The 21,048-nt window shown below is 40.1% G+C and overlaps 1 protein-coding gene across 1 annotated transcript in view; it reads right to left on the reverse strand.

The window, feature by feature from the left end:
* Positions 1–3,452: 3,452 nt before the first annotated feature.
* Positions 3,453–21,048, reverse strand: part of ELP4 (elongator acetyltransferase complex subunit 4) — a 225,457-nt gene continuing 207,861 nt past the window's right edge. Inside the window, exon 10 of the mRNA XM_007181016.2 lies at positions 3,453–5,581. Coding sequence (XP_007181078.2) covers positions 5,450–5,581 — 132 coding nt within the window. The 3' untranslated portion in view covers positions 3,453–5,449. The remainder of the gene's footprint in view (positions 5,582–21,048) is intronic.

The following is a 21,048-nucleotide window of genomic DNA, read 5'->3' on the forward strand; positions in this document are numbered from 1 at the left end:
TAGTGTGGTGTTACAAATTTTGTTTCCTTGTTAGATTAACATTCTAAACGAATGGTTACTTTCATACGTACTCTATTTTAAATCCCGATGATCCTTAAAGAAATAATTCTTATAGGTGTCATAAATCGCAAATGTGTTGTTAGAAAGAAATTCCACTTAAAGCTGTGTGTAGACCTGTGCCCACTGATACCCAGAGTACATATACAAAATGGTAGCATCTCCCAGTTAGCTGTTTAATTCAAAAGCTCAAAGTCGAGAAATAATTTAAAAATGCAACAACCTATTAACTAGGAATTGTCTTTTGATTCAGGGCTGGCATTTTCAATCTGGGCAGATTTCCATTGTCAGCCTGTCTCAACAGCGATTTCACTGAACTATATTCAAAAGTAGGTTTCTTATACAAGACTCCCTGAAAGCTGTTGCCTTTCTCAAATAGGCCCTCTCCCTTTTCTGTCTCCCTCCCCTTTGCACAAGGGCCATCACTTCCCATTGAACCACTACAGCTGTTCCCATTTGAATCTCGCTTTCTGTGGGGCTGTGGATGGGTGGAGGCTGGAGGGGGGATGTTGCATGTCAAGGAATAATGAGCACAGACACATCAACAGACAACAACAAAGCAGACTGTGACTGGCCGGTGGGAGTTAAAGGCCTTCAGTCATTGGCAGCTTAAGCCAAACATTCCCAAATCTATGAAGCAGGGCCCATTGTTGGTCAGTTGTTATTTGCAATGAAGCACAGATCTGATCATGTTTAAAGTGGCGGCACGCAGGGCAGGAGTGCTTGAGCCCAAGCAAAGGATGGAAAAAAATAAGCCTTTGTTGGGTGAAAAAGGCCTGTCTGAGACTTTTATTTCTGTCTGTTCTGTGTAACATATAAGTCAATATGGAGAAGTTTCTTCTGCAAGCTTCAGTCAAAGGCTGGGGGGCTGGCAATCTAGACTAAAATGCCTGCACAGGCAAAACCCTCTGGGGACAAAGACACACTTCCACTGAATTGTACTCTGCTCCTTTTTTGTTTTGTTTTAAATCCCCAAAGGCAAATGATCAGAAATAGAGAAATTAATTGGAGGCTTTAAAAAATAACCTTCTAGTTTAACATCTACTATTTTCTAGTTAAAGAATTACTTGTGAACAGATAATTGTCTGGCATGCTGTATATTAATATTCCACCAGAGTTGCCTGCACACTGAGACATGCTGACTGCAGTTTTTATACGTGTGCATGTAGTTTGATCGACTGTGAGCCTGTGCTGCACGCGTGGCACACTTCGGCAGTGCACGCACGTACGCACTATTGGTACAGTCGCCCGTGCAGATATTTCTACCTCTTAACATTTTGCAGCCTACATTCCTTGAGGGCCATGTGCCCAGGGAACTGTCAGAGGAAGGCTATGTGTGAGTGTGGCGGCCGCTGGCTGGCTCACTTCTCCCCTGCAAGAAGGGACGGTTTCCAAGTGACTCTGATTTGGGCCAGGGTCAGGCAGCCAGTCCTGGCCCACGGCTCTGTTGTGCAGAGAGCAGAGACTTAGGAGTGCCGGGTGTGGCATTTGAGTGCAGGAGCTGAGGCCGGGAGGAGGGGAGTGCTGTAGCCGCAGAGGAGCCAGCTGCCTGTGTGCACTTAGGCACGTACACGTGTCCTCTGAGGGTCAGGCTTGCCAGGGCGCGGTGGCTCAGCAGCCTGGTTTAGTCTGAAGCGGCCACTCAGCTGCAGGTGCCCTCTGATCCAGCAGGATGGGTCAGCTGCCTTGCCTTCTGCCTTGTGCCCTCACCCTAGGGAGACGCGCTGTCCTTTTGAATGGCGCTCCAGGCATGCCCTTGGGGACAGTACGGCAGATACTGTGTGCAAGCACTGCCCCGAGGTGGCCTTTTACTCATTCTTGAACTAATTCTTGTTTATTTATTTATTGATAGGTATATTTATATATTTATGAATGGAAACTCTTCAGGGATGCTTTGACGCCATCTTCCAGGATGGTGGCCATCTATTTGTGATGTCCTTGGTAGAATTGTGAGACTTACAGCCTATGATTTTTCTCCAAACTTGACTGACTTAGGGAGACCAGGTGAACAGAATTTGAGCTGAACGGTTGAGTAAGAAACATTCAAATTACTCCAAGTAAACAAATGCGTTTTACTATAATGAATTCCCAGAATATCCCTCCTCCCCACCCCAAAGCTGTGCCTCGTCTTAAATGGGAAGGAAGCAGCTGCTTCTTGACATGGCTCACATAATCATTTCTTCCTCCTTTAAAAAAAAGTCATAACTAGGCTTCCTAGGAGTCATTCATACAGTATTATTCTAAGATTCAGCTTTGTTTGGTGAATTTTTGTCATCGTAGAATGGTGTCCATATTCTTCTGCTTATTTCTTTTTGCTCCAGGCCTTAATGTTAACGAGTTTTTTTTTTTTTTTTTTTAAAGGGTTTTCTTCTTTGTGTAACGCTTGGCTCACCAAGGCCAAACACAAATTCTTCCCTTTTCTGTTCCTCAAGAATAAACCTCATCTGTTTTTTATTATTGATAAAAAAAAATTTTTTTTGCCTCGGTTCTGAATGACTTCACTGCTCAGTTTTGAAGTTCAAAGTGTAAATACTTAGGGTTAGAATTGCTTAAATTTGGTGGTGTTGATGGTGACTATCTTTGGAAATCATTAACATGATGCTTTAGAAATGACATTCATAATGGGCTTAAACAAATGAATAGGGCTCTCCTCCTACTTTTGTTTTGTATGCTCATTCGTGTGTTGATTCTTTAAAAGATAGGGAATTGATTGCAGTGTTGCTTCCTTTTGAAGTAGTTTTATTTTGTCTAGTGTTTGTTAGTATTTGCAGGTCCTGGAGGTGGAGATAAAGAATAAATGGCAGAGAAAAGTGGAAATTGGTGGCTACTAAAAAGAAATTCGGAAGGTCTTAGAACCCCAGCACCTGAGCAGACTCTAGCAGTCAAAATATTTACCTCATGTTAAAGAAAGGCAAATCTAGCGTAAGAAATAAATACCATAGAGGGTTTAGAAGTTTTAGAAACATTTAAAAGATATGAGGACGTTTCAAACACTGTTTGGCATTGTTACTTAAAGTCTTTGAGACAAGCTGATAATTGAAAAAGAAATCTGTCAATAGAGTGTATATTTCATAATATACCAAAATGGCTTGTATACCTACAGTAGCATTATTGAGGACCAGTATTTTTATGTAGTAAGTTATTAGCATATGGACAATTGATGTTTCCAGAAGGAAAGAAAACACATTTTTAGAGTGGGTTTTTATCAGAGCAAAACAAAAATATACATCCCTCTCCAGTAGCTTATTTTTTACGAAGTTTGCCTAGTGAATCAGACCAACAAAGCACTTGAATCTGATTTTTGGAAAGCCCAGGTACTATTATTGTTCAAAATGCACTTTCACTGAGTTTTAAAAGTTTCTTTTATATTTAAAATAAGGGTTCAAATATGCACATTCAATTTTTATAGTATTTATTTGCAAAGCATATACTAACTAGTAATTGGCTGTTAATTTTATAGACATGGTAGCTAGGGTAGTAAATCAATGACCTACTAAGTATTTTTGACAAGCAATTTTCATATCCGATGACCTCACATTTCCTGTTCAGAGTCAAATGCTATGTAATTGTTCCGTTGTGTGTTTATATAAAACGAATCACAACACGGTAAGAAAAAGGTTAGCCTTATTAAAATAATAACCCGACTAAAATATTCACTTGAGCTTATTCACATTGTTCATAATGCTTTCAAAGGACATAGCAAAGCTTTTGTGGAGTATCTGCATATTATTTATTATCTATGGACTAAATTGATTTTTTGAAGTTGCTTTAAATTTTAAAAGCACCTTTGCTTAATATGAAAGCCCTTTAATTTTAACTGACAGATCAATTCTTAAACTTTATTTTGAAAAGAAAATGGGGAAGAATTTGTGTCTTTCGAATTAAAAGAAGTGAAAAAAATAAACCAGACATTCTAAAAAAATAGAAGGAGAAACCTGATTTTTAGTACTAATGAAATAGCAGGTGACAAAATAGTTGTCTTTTTGATTTTGATCACAAAAAATAAACTGGTAGTGACAGGATATGATGGAGAGATTTGACATCCTGGCAAATCACTGTCATTGATTCAATTATTCTAATTCTGAATAAAAGCTGTATATAGTATGTGTTTATGCTACAGTGGGTTTTTTTTTAAGTGACTGACATTCATCATATCGGTTAGACAGTTTTAAAAACCTAGGCTTTGTTTTCCACAATGTTGTCAAGAACAAATAAAGTATAATTTGTGGTATATTAAAAGCAAACTGCTCAAAAATGCTAGATATAACTGCTTCAAGATAGTCTAATATATTTGGAAATGTATCTTGAAAATTCAGTTTCTCCTAATAGATGTTAAACAGCTTTTTTAAAAACTGAGACTCTTTACTTAAATATGCAAGTTACTTTTCTAACTTTTTCTTTTTGTCTACTATTTGTCAAAAGCTTTGAGAATATGGAACTATGATTCAAAAAACTAGTATTTCATATGAAAACGAGTTCAATATATCCACAAAGACATGTTTATATTGTTATAAATGTACACACCTACCAATGTTCATAATTAACAAAGGGTTTTACCTGATGCAATGGAAATCTGAGTTAGCTTTTTTATACTTTGTCTCAGACCGATGTTTTGTAAAAATCTCTCACCAAGCTTCAATACATGTTTTCCCCCAGTATCCTAGCATGAATGTAGCTGTCGGTTTGAATTTCAATCCTGAATTATGTCTATTGACATAATTTCACAGTGCAAACTTTAATTGTTTAAACAGAGACCATCTACTTCTTTGTCTAAGTTTTCTATCACTCAGGTTCTTTATATTTATTAACTACTATGGCAGACTAATTATTTTTAATGGAGTCTTAATCCCAAAATACTATCTTGTCTTCATCAATTTCATAACAGGATGCATAAATGCAAATTCATTTTATTTTAGTCTTCATATATTAGCAAACAAATTTTTTCATTTCTTAAAAAAACCTTAGCATTTTTGGTGGGAGGTGTCTTTTTCAGAAATGAAGAGAAAATACGTTTTTCATACATAATTTTGAATTTCATAACGTTTTATATGCTACCTGCTGTAACATGCACTTTACCATGAACTGAGTGCCTTAAACACACATACACTAATGACCACTGTAAGGCATCTTGATTTGCTTTTATTTAAAAATAAAATTATCTATTTTCTCTAGATATAGCATAAACCAAAATTTAAAGTGAAAGTATTTCTGCTGTACTATTGCTGTATAGAAAGTTGGTTCAAATAACGAAGAATGGTGGCCTCATTTTGCAATCCTAACTGTGTTTTTCAAGGATTGGAGGTCAAATCGTTAAGAAAAATATTTACATAAGCTATTAGCAATCATAATTAGAGTGTCATATAATTCTGCGTCAACCACTAAGGAGGAATCACTAGAAGTCCAGGTGCTTCTTGCCTCGGGCCGTCATGCCACAGCCTGGGCCCAGCAGCTTGGCGGATTCTGCCAGATCCTGTTTGCTCGAGCGGCTCACTGTGTCTGACAAGTCTGGAGGCAAATGCAGTCGCTATGGCAGAAGATTTCAGGGGAAGGAAAGAAAGAAGAAAAGAAATAATTAATTTTGCTTTTGCCAGCACACTTCAGAATACAATATTATGCTCTGTTGATCAGCATTTAGTCTTGCATATAAAATTCTTGCTAAAACAATTCTCAGACTGAAGCCCAATATAATCACATCCTATTCCTACTAGATTTTACAAGTTGTAGCCATTACAGAAACTGGACCAGGACTCTTAGTGGCACATTTCCAGAGTCGAAACCTAAATGTATTAAGATTTTTCTTATTTAGGTAGAAATGAAAACATGTAAGTGCATAAATAAAAGCATAATTGAAAAATATCACATAATAATGGCAGGGTTGTTTTTTGGCTTTTTTTTTTTTTTTTTTTTTTGGCTAGAGCTCCAAGATGGTATTATTTTTCAACTGAATGTAGCTTTTCAGCAATTATGGATTCCCACAAATGCTTGTTTCCCTTTGTCTATTAAGTTGACCTGATGATTTTTATTTCAAGGCTATACTTTCTTTAAGGAACTTACAATTTTCATAGACAAATGTCATATTGACATAATGAAAAAAATGATACCAATCAAAGGGTCAATATTTTTCATATGCCCAGATAAGTCAGCCATAACATCTGCTATAGGTCTTGGTAAGTTTGTTTCTATGCGTCATGTTGGGTCATGTTTTCAAACATACAGTGTAACTTTGAACATCTCCCCCTCCTGTTTTTCTGCAGGTTGATTTAAGGAGACCCAGTAACCAACCATCATTACAAAACAGTTACAGTAATTAGGGAGAAATATTCATATTTCAAAAGACCTTTTTTGGTTTTCAAAAGGATCTCTATCAAATTCCTTCAACTATCAGTGCTCCCAGACCACATGATTTGTTTCATAAAAATCCAAACTCAAAGGAACATGTTTCTTGCGTGAGGCAGAGTGGGTGTGTGAGGCTAAAGGTAAGTAGGGCAGGATGGGGTCATCCCCTGATGACTAAGCAAAGCCTTGATGAGGTGAACTGACCTGGAGACAACCTACCTGAAACCCTTCATTTGAAAACTCCCTTCAATATGAAAAAAAAAAAAAATTCAAGATGAAAAAGGGAAAAACCATTTTTTTGGGTCAAAATATTGTGATCCACCAGCATATGTTCTGGCTAGTTTCTTTCCTGATAAAAGGCTTGTTTATTGTCATGTAAACACAAGCTGTGTGCAAGGATCAAAACATTTTAAAACATTAAAAATAATTTATGAAAATATTCTTCCTTGATTTCAGTTTGCTGGTACAAATATATATAGGATGAAAGACAGTATTATATAGATATGTGATCAACAAAGATGTCAGAAAGGTCCAGAAAAGCTATAATATCCATACAGTAATATAAATATAGTAGTATTCATTTGTATGCTTAGTACCCAGCCTGTCACTTAAGTCATTAAATGTCTATTTCTTGAATAATAAAAAAGAACTCAAATAAGACACATTTTGCCTTTGCTTTAAACAATTCTTTCATTTCTTCATACCCTAGTTTCAGAAAGGATTTCAGGTAGAAATGAAAGTGTGAAAGGCTCAGGAAGGAATCTAAAAGACATGCATGACTCTAAAGTCTGAGGTCACGAATGTCTTTGTAGTAGTGTTAACTCTATCAGTGTTCACGTGAGGAAGCAGGAGGGGAAGAGATATTTAATTATATGGCTGAGTTTAAATGTTTCTTTAAGATCTTGTAGTAATTGCTAATGAGCAAAGGAAAAATGACTAGGGTATATGCATGACCTGAAGGCTCTCTGAAACTTAAAGAAAAGTCACCATTAAAAAACATGGGGCTTCCCTGGTGGCGCAGTGGTTGAGAATCTGCCTGCCAATGCAGGGGACACGGGTTCCAGCCCTGGTCTGGGAAGATCCCACATGCCGCGGAGCAACTGGGCCCGTGAGCCACAGCTACTGAGCCTGCGTGTCTGGAGCCTGTGCTCCGCAACAAGAGAGGCTGCGATAGTGAGAGGCCCGCGCACCGTGATGAAGAGTGGCCCCCGCTTGCCGCAACTAGAGAAAGCCCTCGCACAGAAACGAAGACCCAACACAGCCATAAATAAATAAATAAATAAATAAATAAATGTGAAAACAGGAAGGATGAAGATTTTTAAAAAAAACAAAAACAAAACAAAACTTATGTGTGTGTTTGTGTGTGTGTGTGTGTGTGTATACTTTTGGTTGGGACCTCACAAAGATGAGGTCAGATGGTGATTAGGCTGTTTAGGAAATCAACTGGAGTCAACAAATATTTAGAATCTACTCGAAGCAAGGCATTCTGAAAAGATATGTGAACAGAGCACCCTCCACACTCCGTGCTGCCTTACAATCCAGTAACAGGCATGAGGCAAGCACACAGGTAACCCTCATAGTGAGCAGTCCAAGTTTTGTCTACAAGAACGGCAGAGACAAAGCAGAAATCGTGGTGCGGGGAGGGGGCCAGAAAAAGCTTCACCGAGATGGGCTAGGTGTTAAATACTGAACTGGATTCTGACATACAGAAATGGTGATTTGCTTAACGGTGGAACGGATACATCTCTAAGATGCATTTGGTGGAAGGCTTCTACTGCTCTGACAATCCAAATGAGGAAACTAGTGTAGTTTATTCAGAACCAGCATAATATCATTTATTTCAGGAGCTTACCTATTTGCTAAAAATTTCTCTTCCTTTGCTTCTCTAGGCAATGAGCGTGAGCCAGTTGGCGGAAAGCCCTTCATAGCAAAAGTAGCTAAATGTGACGTGTGACATGCTTGGAAGTCTTTCAGGTTGAATGGCTTTGAAGAAGAGTCAAATACCATTCGTGTGTAACTTCTGAGCACAAAAATTTGGGGTGATGTGGTTAAATGCTTCTAACCAAATGTCACACCGTAAAAGCTAGTTGCACACCCATGTCCTTTGAAAAAAGCCCAAGGATGGCTCTTGGAAATATGTGAATCTACGTGTGATTTTGCCAGCTTTTGTTGATTATTACTCGAACGAGCTTACTCTGCAGCCTAAATTCTCAAGCAGTGGGTTTTGTTTTCTCCCTTTTTAAGCCTCCCCCCGTGCACCATGTCAGTGCGATGTGAAGCAGCGAGGAAGAAGGAGAGATCAGGTTCCAGGCTTGCCAGGTGTGTCAGGCACTTTCCCTTTGAGGCTTCCAAAGCATTTACACACTTGACACGTAAACGTTCAGATGCTGCTGTACCCCAGATCTGTCTTCTGAGAAAATGTGCTGTAAGATACTCTACACAGTACGGTGACCTGTTTAGACCAAAGCTGCAAGGCTGTGGGGGTATAAACGTTTGGACCTTGACGTTGCACTGGGTAATGGTTTCAGTAAAAATCAAGACTATCAAAAAATCTTGTAGAGATTCAATCTTGTAAACCAGATCAAGGTACTCATCTTTCTCATTTTATACCTGGGGTTCTGAGGCCAGCGCCAAAAACATAACTTACATTTAAAAAAAATTATTTTATTTTATCCATTTATTTAGTTTTTGGCTGCATTGGGTCTTCGCTGCTGCACGCGGGTTTTTCCTCTAGTTGCTGAGAGCCGGGGCGGGGGGCTACTCTTCGTTGCAGTGCACAGGCTTCTTATTGCGGTGGCTTCTCTTGTTGCGGAGCACGGGCTTCAGTAGTTGTGGCTCGCGGACTCTAGAGCGCAGGCTCAGTAGTTGTGGCTCAAGGGCTCTAGAGTGCAGGCTCAGTAGTTGTGGCGCACGGGCTTAGTTGCTCCGCAGCATGTGGGATCTTTCCAGACCAGGGCTTGAACCGCTGTCCCCTGCGTTGGCAGGCGGATTCTTAACCACTGTGCTACCAGGGAAGCCCTACCTTACATCTTGAGCTAAAATTTTTCCACCTGATTTTCTTTTCCCAGATTCTGGGAGGAAGGAGATGCTTGTCTGGCTGACTGCCTGCCTATTTTTTCCATGAATGCCTTGTCTTGAATGATGATTTCTATGTAGGCAAAGGGATCTGGGAAAGGTGCGACAACTCCCAAGGTTCCGCAGAGGCCTATGTACTTTACAGCGATTCATCCCACTGCGTTAATGGGTCCCTTTCCTTCAGTGCTACAAGGTGGGAAATAGCGAGGCTGACAAAATGCCCTGGCGGATTACAGGAGTTCCTGCCAAAAGGCACCCTTAGCCCCATAGGAAGCCCTGGGTCGTAATAAAGAAGTAGCAGCAGAAGTGCTTTGCTCTGTGGCTCCAGGGAGTAAGTACCAAGCCGAGCTGGACCGAGATTCTTTCCCCTCTGCCTTCCTCTCTGTCCCTTTGTTGGGCTGAGCCACTGACTATATTTTGTTCCTTCTTGAGTCAGCAACTCTACTGATTGTACATAGGATTGGGTTTCCTGGCTCCACAGTTCTCTTCCTAATTCCTTTTCTCCCAGCCTGCCAGACCTGTGCTCAGCACTCACAGTTCCCAGACAGAAGGGGCAAGATAATGAATCTAGGTTACACCTGGATTTGAGACAAATTGCAGGTAAATACCATTAAAATAAGTTAAATCAATTTATATTTTTCATATTTTGCCAAGGCCAAACCACCAGGCACTGTTTGTTTTCTGAAAACAATTGATGTAGTACATTTTAACCCTTAGCAAATGAATAGAGATTTGTTTTAATTCTTTAAAATTTATGACATTTCCTGAAAAGTCAAACTTTCCATTACTCACAATCACAGAAATAGGAGTTAATATTTCAAAATACTTCCTAATAGTTTTTTTCTTTTTTCTTTAAAACACAATCAATTTAAATTAAAACTTGTAAACACCTTAGAACATATAGGTTTTACATTGGTCCCTTCACAGAGGCAGCCAGTGACAGTTTAATACCTCCCTCTGTCACTCGCTCTCAATGTGACTTCAGATAAGTCACTTCACCTGTCTAGCTTCAGTTTCCTCATCTATCACAAGTGAATAATTCTCCCCTCATAAGACCGTTATGGGGATCATATGAGATATGAAGTGTTTTGTGAATTATTAAGTACTACACTAATTTATTTCTACCTCTTTTTGCTTCAAGAAGGCATTTGAGGTGGCTCATAAAAATACCTTTGGGACAAGATAAAAATAAGTGAGCTTATTAGGGCAAGGAAATGAATCTACAAATTTAATGAAAAACATATTTGTAAGCAACAGAAACAGAATATTGGACTTGGCCAGCAGGTCTCATCACTAAGTCTTAGCATTTACTACACATTGCCCTCTACTGCAGTGCTGTAAAGAAATATAAATATAAAAGGAAACTGCAGTCATTGTCTCCACTTCTGGGAAGATTTAAAAAGGCTAAATAATTTCCCTCATACTTAGTAAGAAAATAGTGAAAACGGGGCATGTTAGGTGCCTGGCTTCTGGGCCAGTGAAAATATGCATGGCTGTATTAAGGAGGCAATTTGGGGTCCATTTATTTATTTTTATTTATCTATTTTTAAAATTTATTTATTTATTTATTTATTTTTGGCTGCGTTGGGTCTTCGTTGCTGCATGCAACCTTTCTCTAGTTGCGGAGGCTACTCTTCGTTGCAGTGCGCAGGCTTCTCATTGCGGTGGCTTCTCTTGTTGCGGAGCACAGGCTCTAGGCGCGCGGGCTTCAGTATTTGTGGCACATGGGCTCCGTAGTTGTGGTTTGCAGGCTCTAGAGCACAAGCTCAGTAGTTGTGGCGCATGGGCTTAATTGCTCCGCGGCATGTGGGATCTTCCCAGACCAGGGCTTGAACCTGTGTCCCCTGCACTGGCAGGCAGATTCTTAACCACTGTGCCACCAGGGAAGCCTATATTTATTTTAAAAAAAATCTATCTTGCACATGTATTTAATGCTGACACAATAACAAAAGAAATGTCAGAAGATGAAGCTTCTCCACTCAAGTTTTAAAAGCATTTCCCCTTCTTTATATCATGGGCAGGAAACCAATGCAGAAAAGACTCATCATCCCACTCCATTGATTCTTTCAAGAGCTGTGTGATGCCCTAACCTGGAGCATGATTTGCTGATTTCTGTAGCCATATTCTGTGTTATGAGGCACTGCTCTGGATGGTAGGGAATGAATTAGAGTATAGGCTAAGTAGCTGCAATACAGAGATATCCCAACCCACTTCAAGAAACGGCTAAAAAACAGATAGAAGTTTATTTATCTCCCACTTTATGGGCCAGAAGTAGGCAATGCTGAACCGGAAGAACTGGTCTGCCATCCTCAACAAGCGGCTCCCACTTCTGGCTCCAAGGCTGATCTTTTTTGCTCTCTCTCAGCTGGTGGGAAGCAAGGGCCATGAAGGAAGACTTGCAAGTTGGACACATCACTTCCATACACATCCAGAACTTAAACATGGCCACACCTGGTTGTGAGGGAGGCTGGGAAATGTTTTAAAATATGTGAAAATGTTCAGCAAATGCATTACTATGGAAGAAGGAGCAAATGGATACTGGGAGACAACCAGTAGTCAGCTACAGTTTCAAGAAGGGCCATAGCAAAACGATCACCCTCCCGAAGCGTTCACTCTTTGTGTGAGCCCCTGCTAATGGTGGAAGGCTCCCTACTTAGTTTCTGACCAAGGAAATGCACACCTGATGTCCCCCCGCAGCCCAGAGGGCAGGGGTTAATGTAGTGCTCAGAGTCTCTTTTATATCATAAAAAGGGATATATTTCCTTTGTGGAGAGACTGATTTCCTTCTGGGGGGGGGCGCTAGGAGGAGGGTAGAGGGAAGGAACCAGATGAAGCAGGCTTTGATATGCTATTCATCATCACTATTATTTCTTCACAAGAGTTCAGAGTGCAAAAAACTCGCACAGTGTTATATGCCGTTATATAATTATTATATTTTTAAATTATTGCATTTATATTATTGCAAAAAACTCGCACAGTGTTATATGCCATTATATAATTATTATATTTTTAAATTATTGCATTTATATTATTCCATAATCATTACATTATTACAATGCAATGTTACATTGTAGTTATTCTATATCTGGCTAAAATTTTGCAGTGTGGAAGATGCATTTGCCTAATTTTGTGAATTTTGTGTTACTCTTGTATATGAGTAGGGCAGTGGAAATCATGCCAGAACCATATTTTGGCTCTTTTTGGATTGATAAGTGTACGTTTGATAGCAGCCGAATATTTCTGGAAGAACTGCTGCCAAAACATGGTCAGGTTTTAGGTTTCAGTTTTGTTTGTTTGTTTAAGATCCAATTCATCCCCAGGGTTTTGGATTAAAATTGTTTTATTGAATGTCATAATCATACTATATCCTTTGAATTGAAAAAAATTCATTTGGTTCTTCCTGATTGATCTGAAAATTAGACAAAATTTCAGAGCTGGAACATTGCACATTGGCTGCCCATTGAAAAATGCTCAGGTGTGCAATTATTTTGACCGTCAATTATAACTGACAGTATTGTCTTGCCTCCAAACTCACCTCTCTGAAAGCAGATTGTGAAGAACTCACTTGTCTAAACATAAGTGTGATTTGTGAAAAGGCATGTGTCTGTGGCAGAGATTGCTAGCTTATTCCCAATATCTATTCTCTTCCTTTGCAGCGAGTAAAAGAATCTCTGAGTATTAGTGGGACACATGGCCTCCCAGAATAAAGGCCACGCTCCCCAGCTGCCTTTGCCAATAGCTGAGGCTGAGTGATTAAGCTCTGGTTGCTTCATCTTGAGCAGAAGTGCTATGATTAAGCTCAAGGTTAGATCCTTAGAGAGGGGGAGGTGCCAATTACTTCCCTTTTCCCTTGGCATCGTTATTTGACCCCAGCAAGAGGACCCCCGCCCTGGGCCCTGACCCACCCCTCCTCATGGGGTGAGGAATTAACAGGGCGAAGGGGATGTGCCCATCTAGAGCCTGTACCCTTCATTATAGGACACACTCTGGGTACTCAGAACCTCAGAACTCCCTGTGCAAATGGCCACAAAGCCTGCACAGGTCTCTTCCCCAGGTTTGACCACCATGGGCAAACTGTGTCGTCTATGTGCACACCCTGGGGCCCCAGGAGGAGCCAAGGGGTGGCTGTTTGTGGGGAGTGTGGACAGAGTTTGGATGTGAAGGCTGGGTGTCCCCAGGCACAATCACGTTGCCTGCTGTGTGTGGGAAGGAGACAGGGGTGGGGAGAGAAAGGAGATGGGCTGTAGGCCCGTTCTTCCTATGTCTCCATGTTCTGGAGTAGAACCCTGATCCTAAATTTAAACTTGGCTTTCCAGGTAGGTATATTTGTGAAGGAAGGAAGGGAAAGCATATTTAATGATTTTTTGGCTTGGTAACTTTTAAATATTGAGGCATGTAATAATGTGGTCCTTTATTTGCATTCCTGCTCTAGGCTCCACAACGTTAGGGACAAGACAAACTTCCCTCTTCCCACTCGCTGAAATGTGGACTTGAGGGTAGGTGCTGAAGCCGCTGTCCTGGGCCATCAAACGGAAGCTATGGGCTGAGGAGGGCATAGCAAAACCACAGAATTAGTTTAGGGTCTCCTGACACCACCTGGCACCAAAAGAGCCCTGGGCCACCGAATTGAGCTTTTATGTGGTATGTGTTCCATATTATTTAAGCCACTGCATCTTTGCATTTCTTTAATAGCAGCCTAACCTATATCCTCCTTACGGAGAATTTGGGACCTGAAAAATGGATCGAGTTCTACCATCAAAATCTAAGTTGGCAGTATATATTAGTCCACGCCACTCTCTCACCTCGTCCCAGCTCACCCTTCCCCCACCCTGTGTCCTCAAGTCCATTCTCTATATCTGCGTCTTTATTCCTGTCCTGCCCCTAGATTCTTCATAACCATTTTTTTTTTAAAGATTCCATATATATGTGTTAGCTGATTCACTTTGTTATAGAGCAGAAACTAACACACCATTGAGAAGCAATTATACTCCAATAAAGATGTTAAAAAAAAAAAATCTAAGTTGGCTTAGTGGTTGGAAGGTGGGCAGTGAGGTCAGTATCACAGATTGGAAAGCTGACTACCCTTGTTAGGCCTGTGGCTCTAGTTGAAATGTTGGAGAAATTCAGGATATTGTTGTGTTAGTGGCTTCTTGCCATTTTTGGCAAAGTTATTTATGAAAGAGAAATGAACTTAGGCTAGAGCTATAGAATATGCAAGAAGAGGTAGAGGAACTACAACTCTATTAAAGGAAATGCCCTGCCTGCAGCTCACAACTTAAAGTGAATAAAAGCTTGGTAATTTGGGATGTCAGAAGGTTGAAAAAACCCAGCTATTTCTGCAATTGCACACCAGAGCAGGCAACCTTCACAGATGTCTTTGCCCCTAAGCCTTGGTGAAATACCTCATTAAGAGGCTGGCCAGAAAAATGGGAGCCAGCTCAGAGACAAAAGTCAGATTAAGGGTGTTGCCTTCCCTCTCAAGTCTATTATTTCAGATGGCTTCAAGCTAGTTACAAGTAAGATGAAAGAGAGAGGTATAGGTAGAACAGAGAGGCCAGAAAATAAGACTCAAGTCTTACAAAGTAAGAGTTGTGGTGGACATGCGCCCATTTCAACTGCCTTGTGGTGTGTCTGCCTGCAGGTAAGAGGCTGGAAAGGTGTGAATTAGGCTTATCCAGTTAGACGCAGCTGTACTAGATTTAGAAGGTGGAAGAGAAGCAGGTGCTCTCCTCCTGCTACTTTTACTGCTGCAATTGGCAAGCACTGTTGCAGGGACAGTTTTTTGTGTTGTTGTGTTTTTTTGCATTCTAGTGACTAGTCAACAGCTTCATAGGCTTCATGGGAGCAGAGAGGCAGCTGTGGAAATGGAGGCCAGCCCAGTGTTTCAGTGTCCAGTGACTTGCTTCATGGGGGCCAAGAAGCACCGGCAGCAGTGGCAGCGGGAAGTTACTTGCCCCAAGATTGGGGGTTGTTTTGCCAAAGAAACTACAAGCCTGGTCAAGAGTCTATGAGTATTCAACCCCTAAAGAAATCTTAAGCCCCCAAATCTGATCTATCAATAAGTGGGCTGTAAAAACTGTGCAGCCCCCAAAGGGCACAGACTCTAATAGCGACTTCACGTAGCTGTCAATGATAATGGACAAGGAATAACTTTCTAAAGGGATACAAAGGAGAGTGGACAAGGGAGTTCCTTCCAGAGGGCAGAACTGAGGGTTACAAACTCGGCTACACTCCTCTACTGCCAGGGCAGAGAATTTTTGCAGTTTCTCTCCAGTAGGATTCCCCACTCACCCCTGAAGAAGAGGTAAGTGTGTGGGAAGAGGCTGTGCACGGATATTTGGGTTCCGAAGGGCTGTGGACTCTGATAGAGACTGTCATTAACCTCCAGTGTCCACTCTCCCTTCCTCCTTTAGTAGAAGAACCCGGGAATATACGGCCATCCTGAATAAAGACTTTACTTCCAAGCTTCCCTTTCAACTGGTTGTAGAATACGTGACCAAGTCTGAAAAATACCGAAGTGATGTCGCAACTTCAGGGTATTCAAATGGGATTTGAACTCAGGCATTCTGGCTTCAAAGTCCACATTCTTACTCACTGCTCTATGTGCCAGAACTTTTCTAAGCACTGGAGGTAAAATAGTGAACAAGACAGGCAAAATCCTTGCTTTCAAAAAACTTACAACTTCAGAAAGGGACAATACATAGACACTTATTAACACAAGGAGAGACAGCTAACATACAGGAGAGTCAACAAATGGAGAAGATAATTCAGACAGTGAGAAGTCTTTTAAGGAAATGAAACATGGTGATATGATACTGCCTGGGGGTACTACTCTAATTGGTGAAAGCCTTTCTGCAGAGTACATTTGAGCTAAGATCTAAATGTTCAGAAAAGACCAATGAGGACCTGAAAAAGAAGTTTCCAGGCAAAGGGAATGACATACAAAAGTCTTAAGGTAGGAATAAGCTTGGCATTTTCGAAGGACAGAAAAAAGGGCACCTTTTCTGGAGCAGTCCCCAAACAGGGGAGTGGCCGCAGCTAGGAGAGGTTTGGCTTGGTAGGAGCACGGTGGGGGTGGGAGGATGCTGTGGGTCAGTAACAGAAAACAACAGTTGTTGCAAACGTGTATTCTATTAAAGACAGAATTTCCCAAAAGGTGGTATACACAGGCTGTTCTAGATCCTGCTTTCTTTTGATTCAGAAAAGACATTCTAGTCACTAAGTGACCCACAGGATCCTACCACTCCCGCCGTGCTCCTATGGGGAGTGGTGGTCCTCAGCCTCACGCCTGCCCAACAGGAAGATTCCAGGTAGAGGGGTTGGGCCCTGTGTGAAGTGTGCATGGAGGAAAGACTCTGGCAGTGCTGTTTGTGGGGACGGCTTGTTGCATTTAATCCTCTTAAAATGTGAGTCAGCATCTTTTGGACTACATAATAGTGAGAATACCACCATGTTTCAGTTCCAATGTTCCTGAACTTTCAGACATTGGAGATATGGGGAGTCATGTTATTCTCCTCCTTTATTTCATACACTGATGGAGAACAAACTAGATTATTCCTGGAGAACTTTCCTTAAAATAGGTGTACTTTCTACACAAACTAAAGGCAGTATCCTTTTCTTTTCTTTGGGTCTCTCCTTTTTCTTTTGCACATTTTATTCTCATTCATGTTCTAACACGAGCAGGACTGAAAAGAATATATCATTTAGGTAACAGTTGGAATAAAGTGACTTGAATTGTGACCTAAACTTGGACAGTAGAAACTGTGAAAGATGCCTCCCCTCCCCCCCCCCCCCCCACTAGCCTCTTCTCTGGGATGGATAAAGGATAAAGGATAAAGGAATGGGGTGGCTAAGTCCCACATGGCCACTGTGATCCTGTGGTTGTGCATCACGGCCTGAATGAGACTCCCCATATCTCCTGAACGGACTCCCTCTCATTCATCCTTCCTGAATTGTAGCAGGGCTTCTCACTCTGGCAATCTTTTGACTGGTCTCCAACTCTGCTTAACCCAAGGCTCGTATGGGCTCTGGACCACACAATGCAGGCAGGAGCATATAAGCTCCAGAGTGTATAGAATCTGAATTAAGCTTGAGCAGGGCCAAGCTGAGAGACTCTTGAGATCTAGGGCCTACTGCTGCTCTGGCAGTTAAGTGGAAGAAGACTGAGATCTTTCTGTGGAGAGACCGTCGTTTTGATAGGCTCTTCAAGCCTGCTTTGTCCAGAAGGCCCCTTTTCTACCCGAGACAAGTGAGGAAACATTTTAGGAGCAATATTTTGGTACCACCCCTCCGATGGCTTAAGAATAGTAAGATATTTTAGGAACATATACCGTTTTCGGATCTGAATGTTGAGCTTGAAAAAAACACTTCTTTTAGAAATAAATTCAAACTACTAATTATATGCGAACTTTTTTTCTCTTAAAGCATATGGAAACTATTCTGGAGGTGGCAAAAGGTACAATCTGTTCTTGTCTGCTAGAATTCAAACTAATGTTTGCTCCTTACTATAATCTGAAGCTTCCTACTCAGTAAACTGTTAGCAGATAAATATGTGTGTAAGCTCAAGGCTGATCCCTAAATCCTAGAGATTTTTGAAACTATAGCAGATGCACTTTAACTTAGGGACTGGCAGAGGTCTGACTGATACATAGCTAATGGAAGAGATGAATTCTAACATGTGAAAAAGCAGGAATCAGAGAATTTTGAAATCAGATAATTGCTTTAGTTATCACACTAATTTCAGTCCACTAAATAACTCCAAACTGGCAGCTTTGGATGAACACTCCCTCAACCATATATTTTCGTATGTAAGTATGAACATATATTGATTTCCTTTTGGCTGTCCATGAATGAGTCCTGGGAGCATAATGGCCAATGTGTTTGCTTGCATAATGCCCTACAGTGTGTGCAGAACATTGCTCCACAAAGCCCTGAGATGGGGTATGAAGGGCTCGGTGGAAATGGCAATGTATAACATGTCGACAGCATTAAATCTCCCAACTGCTCTGTAGTTACTTTGAGATCCCCACGTTTAAGGGTTTGCTAGTTCCTGGATATGAAGAAAGAATTTTTAATGGGGCCAACTGTAGGTGTTTACAAGGGGGAATTGTTGTTTTTTATTAGGAGCTGCCTTATGTTCAATAGTTGTATTTACTTTGTCAAGCTAGCCAGAATTAGAAATTCCCATTGCTAGGCAGCCCAGAGCGTCTGCGAAGTATTTCTGGGCATTCAGAACTGAGGCATGTGCTGCCCAAAGGCAGGTTTCATTACAGTGTGTTATTTAGTCCTTGTTCGTCCCTCCCTACCCACACACCCCCAGATAGCAGTGCTTCTATAACAGGAAATCTTGCTTACTTTATGCTGAAACATATTTACATGACTGAAACACGACAATTAACACATTTGTAAGGCTTGAGGGATAGGCACACTTTAATGGTTTTTTGAAGCAGGCAGATTTCCTGGAGCTTTTAATCTTATTTTATTTTGTTCTGCATGCGTGAACACGTTCTTCTTTACTATAGGTATTTGACAAGGTCTACCTGGTGTGAATGTGAATGAAAAGAAAATAATGTAAAACTTAACTTTACGTTTTATCTTTGCCAAACCGTTCCTAACTGCTTTCACCAGTTCAATGTATATTGAGGGCTATGCTATTATTTTTGACATGTTGTGTTAGCTTTTATACAAAGGCAGTTAGGTAGTATGTTTTTGGCTTGACAAAATGAAATGTGGCTTTCTCTCTACGGACAGTATAAAAACTTTTCATGATGAATGAAAAGTATCAATTACAGCAGTGATTTTCCGCACTCTTCATGGTCAAAGGTACACTCTCCTAGGTGGTGTATATTTCACTTGCTCCAAATTTAAATTAACAGCCAGGTGGTATAAAGCAGTATTATTTGATAAGTGCTACTGTGTGTGTGTGTGTGTGTGTGTGTGTGTGTGTGCGCATGTGTGTATATGAGTGTGATGTTTATTTATACATATAAATATACATATAACATGGCAATGTTAGGAATATTTTAATATCTTTAAGTGTATAGATTAATTGCCGAGATCTTGGTAAAATTTTAGAAAAAATCCCTTTCATATCAGAACCCTCGGTAATGAAATGAAACTTCCATTTTCCTTTTGATTTCTGCATGTTAACTCGGAAACCCCCGCCCCAATTCTCACTAAAAGTTTACGGCAAATTTACAAATTACACTGCTTTCAAATAGTCACCCAGTACATCTATCTCTCCCCTCCACAGACCTCCTTCCTCACCAATTTCAAAGGGAGCTCAGTGAACAGACTGGGCAAAGCGAGAGCCCTCTCTCTACATGCCTTAGGGCGGTGATGGGGCAGCACCAGACCGAGTGCACTAGCTGAGGGATACAGATTAGAGATGAGGACCTAACTCCAAAGAGTAACTCTCTGCTGAAGTGACTTCACAGATAAGAAGTATGCAGAGAATCAATTTAGTCTTAGATAGAAAACCTCTCCATGAATAATGGGAAATAAAGTTAAAGGATATGAAGCAAATAAAGCAAGAAAAAAATACTGATGATCAGAAAAGAGCAAAATATTTGTGAGTATATAGATAAATGACTATGCCTACTTTTAGGGATTCTTTTTTTGTATTTATTTATTTGGTTTAATCAAAATGCATATTTCTATGGAAATGTTAACAAGAGCTAAGTTTAATTTCCACATGGATAATTTAGAAGTAATTTCTCATAGAGATTATTCTCTATTCTCTAAAAACTCATTTGCTTTTATATGTGGAGGATTTTTTCCCCACCACTTAACTTTACCATTGAGCTAAATCTTTTTACAAGGAGGTCTGAAAGATCCTCAAAATGCAGAAGAACCAACAACCTGATATATGGAATTGGCTAAATCCTGTTTCAAGTTTTCACTGCAGTAGGAAGAGTCACTCTGGTTCAAGTAGAAACTCTGAAATTTGGGGTCATTTCAGCCAGAGTCTGCAGGTATGCTTTGGGAATGTTCCTTTTGGTATATGCAAAATTATGCTCCGAAATGAATTAATGGAGGAAAGTGATTTTGTAATTGTTATGTAGGGTTAATTCTCTAAATTTTAAAGATCTAAGTTAAATGAAATGGACATATTTGTACATTTCTATTTGATTCCCTTAATATTATAAGTGCACAAAAATATGTCGAGGCATTGAAAGCAAAGGAAAGCATGATTTGTGGAAAAAGATCATCAAATGTTCCTAAAATTCAATATTGACAAGTTTCATAATTTAACAAACAGTGATGAAAAAATGGAGTTTTTCCTTTCAAGATTTATCAAGGAGTGGTATTTTTTCTTCTTTCATTCTAACTTATGTCCTAAAGGGATATTATTTGCTCTAAATCACTTTAAGCAAATATATCCAATTATTACCCAATTAAATATCTGTAAATTACAGAATATATTGCAAGCACATAAAAGTCCTGTTTCTAAATGAAAAAATTACAACAAGCATCTTCAAGTTACCAATATATATTTATTTTAAGTAACACTAAGATTTATAAGTGTTTATGTCCTAAATCTATTAGCTGGCTTGTATATTTTAACAGTCTACCTTAAAT

The sequence above is a fragment of the Balaenoptera acutorostrata genome, chromosome 9 (genome assembly GCF_949987535.1).
Source record: "Balaenoptera acutorostrata chromosome 9, mBalAcu1.1, whole genome shotgun sequence".
In the NCBI taxonomy this organism is placed as follows: domain Eukaryota; kingdom Metazoa; phylum Chordata; class Mammalia; order Artiodactyla; family Balaenopteridae; genus Balaenoptera; species Balaenoptera acutorostrata.